The sequence below is a fragment of the Physcomitrium patens genome, chromosome 9 (genome assembly GCF_059467195.1).
Source record: "Physcomitrium patens ecotype Gransden chromosome 9, ASM5946719v1, whole genome shotgun sequence".
Classification (NCBI taxonomy): Eukaryota; Viridiplantae; Streptophyta; class Bryopsida; order Funariales; family Funariaceae; genus Physcomitrium; species Physcomitrium patens.
In genome coordinates, this window is record NC_143418.1 from 9,570,084 (window position 1) to 9,583,233 (window position 13,150).

The following is a 13,150-nucleotide window of genomic DNA, read 5'->3' on the forward strand; positions in this document are numbered from 1 at the left end:
AGACAAATGTGGTATCAAACTTGTCATCCAAATGTCATTTAAAGGCATGTGATTTTATACCTTACACAAGTTCTCTAAACCTAATGCCATAAAACTCACAACACAATTCCGTTCAGAAACAAACTTATAAAAACGGGTCACAAGTTACAAAATCGAACGTTTCGAATTCATTTGTGTCATAAGCAAATGGGTATCAATAACAGTAACCAGACAAAACCATGTTTGAAGAATATGCACATCCTCAATTCATACAACCAAGACCTTCAAGTTTCCAAAAACAAAATGGAACCAGGAATTGAAAGCAAAGTCAATCACTTCAAACGTTGCCAGTACAGACAGTCCACACAAAGCCACACAAGGATTCCACAATGTGGTTCTGGTTTGATCATCGTTTGAAGCAGATGCCACATAGGAAATACTGGCATCCATCATTGTACAAGAGTTTGATGCACTAACTACGACCACTATGATGCAGATAATGCAGTGCTCCAACATCGTAAGCATTCTGGAATAAAGCCATCCACCAAATTCACCGCAACTCAGCCCCCACAAGACCATTCTGGCATCAGAAGGATGAGAAGGACGAACATGCCAGTCTCAACTAACCCAATCCACTACACTGAACAACCGGCTCCTACTCAGACGAACGGGAAGATAAGCAATTTCAGAATCTATGAGCACACGGATAACCCTACAAACCAGTTGGCCATTCGTTTCTCGAAGCAGAAACACAACTATCTGTAAGTCGTCCAGCACACCTATACAAGATCACTGTTGGATCCAAAGCTTGTCCAATCCTGCAGCCGCTCGCTCTCTCTTCCACACCCCACCTGCGCTGCCTCCAGCATGCAGCGTGAACCTTCACACCTCTCCTTCATCCCCATGCCCCAATGCTTCGCTCTCTCTCTCGACATCGTTTGGGCAACCAGGTTCGCATCATTCGCACCATCCCACGCGACCTTTTCCCTCGCTTTGCTCTTCCAACGGAGCCTCCACACGTACGAACAAGCTTGCCGCTTCTTCCGTACCTTGGGAGATGATCGACAACACCCCACCATCGACAAAAATCTCCTTTCTCCATCCTCTCTCTCCTCTCGCGCCGCCACTGCCTCACCCCGAGCTCGTCGGAAACAGCGACAGCAGCCGCCTCGGAGGTGAACCCGCTCGGTTCTCCACGTAGCTGTGAGCGTTCTGGCTCTGCGGGCTCGCGTGGTTCCCGTTCTCGCTCTCCGATATGTGCTCCGTTCGGTCCTTCGTCGCCGGCCGTTGCACAAACCTCCTGTTCACTCCATCGTATGACATCTGCTCGTACCCACCAAACTGTGCCGTCCCCAGAGGCCCTACCCCCCCGCCTGGGAATGGCATCGCCACCCCCACCGCTGGATACGACGCCGGACCCACTTCCTCCCTCTGGTTCGTCATGTATTGCATCCCCAAGTTCGAAGGCAGCGAAGTCGACGCGAACAGCTGATCGTTCGCCATTGGCCCGTCCGACGGCAGCCCCTGCATCCTCTTCAGATACAGCCGATACTTCTGCAAGTGCGACGCCACGTTCTCCCGCGTCAACCCTTCCACGTTCATCAGCTGCATGATCGTCTTCGGCACTGCGTTCTTGATCCCCAAGTGACCCACCGCATCCACGAACCGCTTGTGCAACTGCGGAGTCCACACCAGCCGAGGCCTCTTCAACGTCCGTGCGTTCGCCTCCTCGTTGCTGTTCACCGGACCCCCTCCCGAGTCCGTGTCCTCGAAGTCCGAATCCGCCAGCTTCCTTGCATTCTTCGCAGATCCCCCGCCTTTGCTGCTATCGTCCCCCCTTCCCCCGTACGACGAGCTCTCCGGTCTCCTTTCATACCCCGACCCATACCCTTGCAACCCGTTCTTCATGAATGGAAGCCCCGAACTCTGCTCCGACCTCCCCTCACTCGGGTTGTAAGTCGCCCCATCGCTCCCACCTCTGAAAACTCCCGACATCGGGTGCCCTTGCGAGAAACTTCCTCCGCCATGTGAACCTGACCTCTGCCTCTCAGCAACCGTCACTCGATCGCACTCTCTGTTACTGCAGCTGCCACCGCTTCCTAGTCCTAGTCCTAGTCCTACTTCAACCTCGGGTTCTGCGGTCCCTCTCCCGTCTCCTCTCGCGTCGCCACGCCCTTCGGCAGTGAAGTCTGCGGTAATGCTCTTGCCTCTCTTATCAAATTGACCGACACCTCTACCATCTCTGTCATCTCCAGCCTCAGCTAGACACCCATACACCCCTGCAATCATAAGTCATGCATATCGGCGCCCACTTCTAGGAACCGCAAAAGACAAGCATCTGTAGTTGAGCAGGTTTTCCACTAATTAAGTATAGGATCATTATGTGTCGGGAATGTTTACACAACCACGATTCCTCCTATGTTTTAGGACGACGAAGAACTAGTTACGCACCCTCAACCTACCAATTTCTGCGTCAGACACTTCAGATCATAAAAAATAAATTGCAATTTCGATGCACAACCTTCACACCTACAATGTCTAACCCCACACACAGGCATACTGGCACACAGACTAATGGCCAGTCCGGGAATGGAATGTGCATTACCTGCATTTTTAAGCTCTTTGAACGGTGGGAACGGGTTGAACGACATGGGAGTAGATCTCTGAACCTGCAGATCAAGAAAGCTAGCATGGGATTCTCGACTCAGGTCGGCCGTGGACTTGGATGACACGGGCTGTATGCTGAAGCACGATACCATAGCAGAAGATTTCAATGACTTTGATGAGGGAGTCAATTCTTCGCCTTTGGGCTGGCGATGCTTCCAATCCAATACATAGTCTTCATCTTTCATCGTCATTCCTACTACATTAGCTCTCACACGCATGCATACTGTAACACCTTCTCCGCCCTCCCTCGCCTTGGAATCTTCACTCTGATGACAGTAGTCACAAATGAGATGCTCCAAAGTCTCCACCGCCAGTCAATTCATTGCCCGTCCAAATGCCAAATATCCTCATCTCAGGCTCAACCGAGAGCTTCTTGAAGAGTGTCGCTGCGCATGCAGCCCCAAATATCCAAATTCACTGCAATAATAACCAATACTAACACATGTTCAATGCACCGCCTCCCAGCCAGCCTTCTATGGTCTACATCTTAACCACAATCTGGTCATAAAATAAATCTGCCTCTACTACGAACTAAAATGGGCAGCAACCGCCCTACATAAATACACTTATGCTACAATGTATAATATAATTCCAAATTCCGTTTTTTTTTACAAACGACACTAGTCATAACGACACTTTCTGAAGTGAATGAGCCGCTGTAAGAGTACACGTAAATCACCTCCAACTCTCGCCCCTACAATAGCATCTACCTAAAATGTACCCCGCCTTCAATCCACCCTACTCATCATCCCTATACCAATCGGACTGTGCTACTGTTGGAGCCCGTCAAATTGCTCCGCTTCTGCCACATCATCGCTTGCCACCACACGCCCACTACCACCCAATACCCCACCCGGCACCTCCACACCTCACCCAATTTCTCCCGCCCCATACCCTCTCGCTCTCTCTCGCCTATCTCTCTCCTTTTCTCTCTCCTTCCCGCTCTCCTCCGATCTCCAAATGCTCTCTGCACCACACCAGATTTCGTACCTCAGCCACGCCCCTTCTCACCCACACCTCCGCACCGGATCTCTCCTCCGCAGATACGCATACCCCCTACCGTGCCGAGCAGCAAACGGTGCGCCCAACGTTGCCATCCTTCATGCCCGTTCCACCAACATTACTGGACTTGCCCCAACAACTCGCCCTCGACGTCTCCCCGAGCGAGCCCTCATGCACGCAACCACCTCGCCCTTCTAAGCTCCGTCTCTGAAATCCGTCAGACCGCGCTCTGACCACCCACCCATATTCCACGTGCCCGACCTCCCGAGTCCACCCCACCCACTCCAAATCTCCTCCGCCTCCGAAAAACGGTGCCCAAAATCTTCAAACCCCTGCAACCCCACTGCACCTCCACGAACCCCCTCCCTCCCCGGCCTTACCACCGTGGAAGCACCTCCTCACAACGCAATCACCCCGCACTTGCAACAGCAGCAGCAGCAGCAGCATGTCGAGCTCTCGTGGCTCTTCGCGCCCTGGCGCCCCAATTCAACACTCCCCTGAACTCCTGCTCGCCGCCCGCTCCACAATCTAGCCGCTCTCCTGTACCAAGCGCCCCGAATCACGCCGCCGATCCCACGGCCTTCCCTCCCAACCCGCCCAAAAACAAACTTGGTCCCAAAATACGCGCGATACCGGAAATCGGCCTGGTTTGCCCTCCATCTGGACCACCCTCCGTCCCTCCCTGTCCTGGGCGTCGTCGCCCCGACACACACACACAGCAGACAGAAGACAACGCCACCAAATCCTCCTTCCTAGATATGTAACGAACCGAATCACATCATCCGGCCCCCCATTCCACGCACCACCTCCACGAAGACCAACATCTCCCAGTAGTCACCAGTCAACACTTCCCTTCCCTGCTCTCCCTCCACTCCACCACCATCACATTTGCTCGTTTCGCTCACTTTCCAGAATCAGCTCAACGTCCTAAACTCTCAACTCTCTCTGCCTCGCTCTCTCTATGTCTCTCTCTCTCTCTCGCTGTGTGTGTCGTCGAAGCTCCTCCTCCCACTTGGCTGGCTTCCATCCTTCCTTCCGTTGCACTCTGTGTATTTTTTTTCCAGTTGCAGTGGCCCCCTGCGCCGTAGACAATAATAATAATACCCCGAGGGGAGGGGAGGAAAGAGAGAGAGAGAGAGAGAGAGAGAGAGGGGGGGGGGGTGTGTTTGATCAATGCCAAGCCCGGCGTGGCTGGTGCTGTCCTCTTCCCTCCTCCTCTCTCCCTCTTCTTCCCCCTCCTCTGCTCTGTTCTGCTTCCTCTTCCTCCTCCTCCTCCTCTCCAGGCAAAGCAAGCTCCTCGCTGCTGCTGCTGCTGTTGCTGACGCTGCTGCTGCGACTGCGGCTGCGATGCGTTCCCTGTGAGGACCCAACAAACAAGGGAAGCGGGTGGGGTTACAATAGCCAGGACCATTCTGTGCCCTGCCTTGTTGGCCATGTTATTCCAAAATAGCCATCTCTCAAATGCATATGAACTGAATTCACCATTCTCCATTCCATTAACTCCCCTTCCCCCCCTCTTTCAATTTCTTTCTCTACTTCATCTTTCGCTTCTTCCTTTCTTTCTTCTCTCGTTCTCCTTTCTTATTCCTTTTTCGGGGGATGGTGCTATGTTTCTTGTTTAGTTTAATTGATTTCTACAAAAGTGAAACTATGTTTTTAGTGTACTGGATGTGTTGATTTCATAGTTGAATGGGCACTTATAGTTGAATTTTGTAGGAATTAGAGATTTATCTAGTATAATTTCATATGGCAATTTTCAAGCTATGAACGAGTTTCCAAAACAACTTAACTGACTCAATTCTTAGATAGCTTCTTTGTTGTCTTAAATTATGTTTTTATTTCTATATTACTGGGTTACATGTGCAGTGAACATACCATGATTTGACATTGCAATTTAAGATACATAACACCAAAAAATAATAATAATAATTTGTGGGCAAATTTTGATATGAAGAGACTTTCATTGTTGTGTTTATTAATGGAAATGAATGGTTTACAAAGATCTAAAATGATTTGAATGGAATTTATAGTAAAAATATTATGCTGAAGGAAAAGAGAGAAACAAAGTACAGTAGACAAATTATGAGAGTATTAGCATGTTCCCATTTTTTATATTCATTATGTTACAGTTATAGTCAGTGTTTATATTTTATGTTTTACTTGTAAATTGAAAATATCAATTAAATGTTGTTCAGCATCCACTTTGAAATCTTCAGTGAGCAACTTACAATTACAATAAAAAGAAAGTTGAAGTTGATATGTAAAATCCATGATAAATGTTATTGATTCTGCATCGTTTATAGGTCTTTTTCGCATCTAAAAGAAAAAAAGAAGAAAAAAAGGACCATTTTGTACTTAAAATCAAGAACCACAACTCTCAAACGTTCGAGGCTCTCCACCAATGGATGCTTCCCAAAGCTCCAAACAAGTCCACGTCATGCGAATGGTGGAAACAATGCTCTCCCTCGGTTCTTTTACGTTCCCAATGCCGTTCCAGTGCCCCCTCTCTCTCTTTCGTTTCTATGATTGCGTTCCGATTATGGGTTCGAACCCAGGGGTTAGCCTCGTTCGTTCTCTAACCCTAATTATTTATAAAAAGAAACCATGCTAATATGGGATATGGGGAATAATATCGTACCGTTAATTGGCTGACTATCTATCCCACCAGGGAGGGGGGAATCACCAGGACCAGACACTATCGGCACTAGGGAGGGCTCTTAAATAGTTGTTGCAGGGGGGAATCCACAAAGGCAAGCATCACATGCTCACTTAAAGATCTAATTTTATATATATATATATATATCTATCACCACAGACTGTCTGTCTGTTCTGACGGCTCTCTGGGTTGCAGTGTTGAGAGAGAGATTCAACCTCCTCCTCCCCGTCTTTATAACGAATATTCGTCTTCATCCATCCATCTGGAACTTAATCCAACAACAGGGGAGTAGGTGCTCAGGTGGGCATGGGGAAGTAAGTAATTATGGAAGTCCCTCACCCTCTCATCAACGCTCGTGTTCTGCAACATAAGGGGAGAGCCTTGATGAGCCCAATTATTAGTAATTTATGAGATGCCTTCAATATGGGAGCATATTAAGTGGAACTTATTATTTGGAGTTCACACACACACACCCACGCACAAAGAGTTGTCTTTAGAACAAGAAATGTCTCCCTGCAGCACATGCTTTTAGTAACATGAAATCATGTAAAAACGCATTTTCATGCAAGGAACAAACCATCGAGAAATGTACCAAATTGCAAAGTGATAACATCAGTTTCCTTGCATTTACGTATATGTCTAGTTATTTGATTTTAATTGTGATTGTGATTTTTATTGCTATCTTTTGTTATTTTCAATTCTAAGCGTGTTTTTTTCATTTGTGTAATTAACTACTATTGCTGCATTTCTTGAGTCATGTAATTAATGTTGAACATATTTTGCAATATATATATATATATATATATATATAATCATATTTTTATTTTTTTCTATTAAAATTTTGTTTTGTTTTGTTTTGTGTGATGTTATAGTAAGAAGAACTTACTTTTATGTTGAAGCATAGCTAAAACTTTTTAATTAAAAGAATGACTATTATTAATATTATCATCCATAATAAACTCATGAAATAAATAAATAGAATACTAGTGGTTAGATGAGCTTAGATAGTAGACAGTTTGGTTTAAATATGGTATTTTTTTTTTACAAAATTGACTTTACATCTTCATTTTATGAAATTACTTTCTGGCCCTAGCACCATGTATTACATTTGATTTTTAATCTTTGTGTTAGAAAAAAAAAAAAAAAAAAAAAAAACTATTATATACAATATGAGTGTTTTTGTTTATCTTCTAAAGGATTGTTTTCTCTACTTGGTTATACAAAGTCTAAAACTCAGCCTCTATTAGTGCCATATAGATGTTTGAGATAGATGTGTAATTTTTATTTGTTTATCTATTATTTTCTTGGATGGTGATCACTCATTTTTAATTTTTTAATTTTGATTTTTTTGATTTTTTCCATGCTCCATGTTTCCATTTCAATTTATTTATTACATTATTGATTTGAAGTTGACTTCTCTTGAATTTTTTTTTCTTTTTAAATTGATAATATTATCATATCTTCTCTATTTATATGCAACCTATCTCTACTGGAAGTTGAAGTTAAATAAACCTACAACTTGCATAAATAAAACTACATGCTTAAGATCAAACAAAAGTGCAATTGACATACTTCTATGAATAGATTCAATGTTGAAAGTTAACTTGAAAAAAGTGATACATCCACAATGTTGAGGTTTTTGAAGAGAAAAAGCTTTAAAAATTGTGCACACAAAGAAATCACACACACAAGGATATATAAGATGAATGTAGTAGTGAATGTAAAAAAGACACAAATTGGTGAAAAATCAAGTATAGTAATCTTACTAACATCCAAGGATGAGAGCAAATCAAGAGTTGGCTTCCATATATAAGTTTCTTGACTAAGCTTTCGTATGTCACATGTGACTCCACTTTTGTCAACTTTAATGAGAAGGTGATATCAATGACATGAATTGAAAGAAGATGCATAATCTTAAAAAATTTGTATAAAAAAAAAAGTGACAAAATAGAAATAAAGTAGTATGTATATTATGGCTATTGCCAAAAGACAAGAAAACAAGAAATTCTTAAATCTAGATTAGAAGCAAGAAAAGAGTTGACAAGAGTGAAGACGGCTTTACTCTTACCTCTATATATACTATCTAAATATGAGTTATGTGGTAGTGTTTTATAGGACCTCTAATATGTGTTGACTTTGCAAGACACATGCCTTAGCTTACAACACAAGTTTTTTACGTGTGGGCCATATAGTTAGCTTATTCTTCAAGCTACCAACATGTATAATATATGGCCAACTTGTTGACCACATTTTTAATCTAAAAATTCAATTAAAGACATCTATAAAGTCAAAGCAGCATCTATAAAGCTTCTAGAAAGCTTCTATAAAAAATATTATAGAATTGACCTACTTTTATCTACTATTATCCAAATCATATAAGTATTTATTGGTTTACATGTGTATGTCTGTGACATTATCCCCCCTTCTAGAAATGAATTCTACAAGGAGCGGCCTTTATATGTTGAGAAAATCTAAGATGCAATAAATTGTATTTGCTACATACTCCGATCTTTGTTCTCTTCGAAGAGAGTTGATAGGCCCTCTTAGCCATTGATAGTATCCCATACTAGAGTAAGAAGACCACCTTGTTATTTGGTCATTATTGAGGCCTTCATAACTTCCTTCAAATAAAACATTTGGAACACCATCAAGAATTGTTCCTACCTCTAATAAAATCACCAAACATCGGGAGTTTCTTCCAAGGTCTTAATATTAAATATGTTGTGGTACTATAATTGCTTATAATATATAAAAATTAGTTAGGATATATAATATATTCATAAGTCTTTGTGTATGTTAGAATGATTAATAGATTAATTTAAAGAAAGTAGATATAAAAAACTTTATTTTGAATTTTATCTAATTTGATTATAGCATTTAAAAAAATTATAGGACCTAAATGTTTAGTATGAAGCCTTGAGAAGAGATAAGAGCATAAGGAAAAAAATCTTAACTAGTAGGAGGCTTATTGGGAGGGATGAAAGCAAGGCATGGTTGGATGAAGGTAAGAAATAAGGATCTTCATTCTTATTGGTCTAAGGCTATGCCTAATAGACTCCAAGGAGGCTGTCCGAGGCCTTATTAGGGATTAGGGTTTCTTTTTTGAAGTCATTCAAGCTTTGGAGGCTAAGATTAGTAATTTTGGATTTTTGATTATGAATTGGGTGTAAATTTTGTGTGATTTGGAGTTTCTATGAAGAAGTTATTGGCACTCAAAATTAAGGTATCAATTTCATATCTACTGTCATTCTTTGAGATATAACATATATTTACAAAGAACAACAAAAGATCATGAATTGGAATTGAAAAAAATACTTCTTCAACTACACTTTTTATATGATGTTTGATAAATTTGTAGTTTAGATGAAGAAGTTATAGAGAGGTAAAGTCAGTGCATCCAAATCAAAGGCAGTAAGTAAGTGATTTTGTTCATAGTAATGGTTGGAGCCATATCTTAAGTTTTTGGATGAATTTATAGCTCAAACCTTATAGAGAAGGTAGATTATTGTATTAAGAAGCTATACATATAAATTTTGTGGCATTTAAATGTTTAGTTTGTGAGATATAAAGATAATTACATAAAGATGTATAAAAATTAAGGTTTGAAGCTATTATTAGGATTTTAGTGATATCTTAAGATTTACAATGAATTTGAATTTGAAATTTGTTGTAATAATTTCTAGCAGTATATTTGCACTTCATGTAAGATTTGAGAGTATTTGAATGGTCCGGTTGGAAGATATGAGTTTTTGAAGTTTAGAAATAATACCCTATAAAGATATATAAGGATTTAAAGTTATTTTTATCATATTTTGGATATTTTGAAAACTTAAGACTTTTATATTTGGTATAATAGCACCAAAAAGTATTATATATATATATATATATATATATATATAAACAAATTTAGTCTTTCTTATTTCAAGACTTGATTGAGCAATTAGTAGTAGCCAAGAATCCAATGATTCCTTGAGGCAAATTCTCTCTACCCCAACAACGTTGTATCTTGTCATTTATTTGAAGAACATATTGTTCTTGAAGATCTTTATCTCAATTTTGTTGTCTTGAAGGTTGTGATAATTATAATGTGTCATTTAATAAGTCCACAAATCAAAGCTCTTGAGTTGAATCTACTAGTTGTTGGTTTTTCATCTCTTCAGCGTCACAAATGTAGAAAAGCTACAAAAAAAAGATAGAAGATAGAATGCAATCTTTTTAGGACCTTGTTTCTTTTATAATAAAGACTTATTGTTCTTCATCTTGATTTAGATAGATGTTATCGATGAAAAGCCTCTATTGCTTGTACTGCATTTGTAAGATTCTTTATTGGCTCATATATGCGTTCACTTATATCATATCCATGACAATGGATAAGATATTCTAATTTATTTCAATACAACCCTGAGTCTAGAACTTCTTCTACTTCAAACTCTTCATTATTGTTCACTTCTATAAGAGGAGGTAGAACTTATCTTCTTCTTGTTATATTCATAGTTTTGTATGGTTTAAGAAGAGATACACGGAAGACATGATGGATCTTCTTTGCATCCAATAGATATAATCGATAAGAAACTAGATTGATTTATCCACAAATAGGAAAAGGTCCAAACCTACAGTACTCCAACTTATCACAAGGATGAGTAGTCTTGATATTATAACAAAGCAACCATATATTTTCACCTACATTGAATTGTAGTTGTTTCTTTCAATAAGCATCTACACTGATCTTTTGTCGTTCTTGAGCTTCCTTTAATTGCACCTTTATTGTTGTATATAGCTTTGACAAACAATTTCTCAAACCTTCTGCCGCAAGATTATCAACTTTTGAAAAGTCAAATCCATCAAGTCGTGGATGATAACCATAATTGGTAAAGAAAAGTGTTTGTTGCTTAGAAGAATGCATCATATTATTATAAGTAAACCATGCCAATGACAAGAGTGTTCTTCAATTGTCTTATTGATAATTGATGATATACCTTTAGTATTGCTCCAAAACTTAGTTTATGTACATTGTCTATCTATCAATTTGAGGATGAAAGGCCTAAAAAAGCTTTATTTCTACATTTAAAATTTTAAAAAAAATTCTCCAAAATCTTGATACAAATTGAATCGTCTTATTTGATATAATATTTTTCAGCAATCCATGATATTGATAGATATTGTCAAGAAAATACTTGGTAGTTTCTTCACCTGCGAAAGATTTTGTATATGATATAAATTGTGCCATTTTGATAAAATGATCTACTATCACAAATATAGAATCAAACAATCTTCAGATTGGAAGATCCATCATAAAATCCATAGAGATAAAAAAATTGTGGTTGTTCTGAAATAGATAATGGTTGAAGAAGTCCATAAGGTCAATGCCAAGGAGTTTTTGACCTTGAACAAATGTCACACGATTAAACAAAGTCTTTTACAGCCTTCTACATTTGTGGCCACCAAAAATCTCTAGATATCAACTCCAGAGTCTTGTTGTATCTAAGATACCTTGCTAGTGGAAAGTCGTGATGTGCTTGAAGAACACGTAAACATACTTCTCTTTTTGGTACATATAGGCATCCTTTGAAATAAAATAGGTTGTTCTTGAATTCAAACTTAGAAGTATTATAAGACTTAGAAGAAATATCCTTTATATCATGAACAAGAAAATCATAGGACATTCTTAATTGAATTTATTTGAGAAAAGTTGAATCAATAGTCAATGTTGATTTCACTACTCAAAGATAAAATTCTTCTAACTTCTTTGTTTATCAAAAGCTGCATCTCTTTCTTTAGGTGTAAAATAAGAACGTCTAAAAAGGGCATTGAACAAATCTTATTGTTTTTTTGGCCGATAAGTGATATTGAATTCAAATCTTGACAAAGACATATTCTAATGAGTCTAGCGACGATTCAAAATAAGAATTGACATAAAATACTCAAGGTTCTTATAATCTGTATACACAGAAATTAGATTGGAAGTGCCTTCTAAATAATGGCGCCATTTGTGGAAAGAATCCACAATTGTAAAAAGCTCTTTGTCGTGGATCTCATAATTAATCTCAGCTACACTCATCTACAATGATCCCTATTTTTTCTTTACAAATAGAATTAAGGCTTGTATTGAAGATTTGGAATGATATATGAAGTTCTTGACTAGATTCTCTTCAATATACTTCTTGAATTTAGTCAACTCATTTAGTGATAAATTATAGATTGGTCCAAATGGTAGTTGTACTTCTTCTCAAAAGTCAATTGAACAATTATAGAGATGAAGTTCTAGAAGAATATCTTCATTCTATTTCTCACATACATCTTGAAAATCATGATATTGGCTTGGATTACCACTTGAAGTCTTTGTATGATAAAAAATGGATGTAGCATAAATGACACAAGGTGATCCATCTTTTGCAGTATCTAAGAAAGAACGTGCACCTACAAACATAGGTTTAATTGTACTAAACTTGTGATTTTTTACTAGATTAACTACATTCATAGTTATACTTTAAGAAATATCAAGAGTACAAGAAATCTAATCTATTTGAAGGTTGTATTTTTCTAACTATGATAAACCTAAAATGATTAGATTAGAAAGAGATTCAATGATATTAAATACCACAAAGCTATTATGACCATTACTTATTACTTCTATGAAAAGGATTTCATGAGTAATGTCTCCAAAAGACAACAAGCAACTATCTATGTATCAAAGACAAATTTTTAAAAATAAATACATATATGAGACTTTTTTCAAAGAAAGCTGACAAAAGAGAAATATTTAAATATGAATATTATAAAAGAAATAAGAATGGCTATTGCCAAAAGATAAAAAAACTAGAAATCCTTGAAACTAGACTAGAAGCA

At 39.2% G+C, this 13,150-nt stretch overlaps 1 protein-coding gene across 2 annotated transcripts; it reads right to left on the reverse strand.

Annotated features, from left to right (window-relative positions):
- Positions 1-361: 361 nt before the first annotated feature.
- On the reverse strand, positions 362-3,932 carry LOC112287147 (uncharacterized). 2 transcript variants are annotated; one of them, XM_024529896.3, is made up of 3 exons: positions 3,637-3,932; positions 2,585-3,063; positions 362-2,258 (listed from the first exon to the last, which is right to left on the reverse strand). In XM_024529896.3, exons 2-3 carry the CDS (start codon positions 2,862-2,864, stop codon positions 1,111-1,113), a joined length of 1,428 nt encoding a protein of 475 aa, XP_024385664.1. In that variant the 5' UTR covers positions 2,865-3,063; positions 3,637-3,932; the 3' UTR covers positions 362-1,110. The 2 variants fall into 2 exon arrangements, with proteins under 2 accessions (XP_024385664.1, XP_024385665.1); XM_024529897.3 differs by having other exon boundaries at positions 362-2,240; positions 3,637-3,928.
- Positions 3,933-13,150: the final 9,218 nt, after the last annotated feature.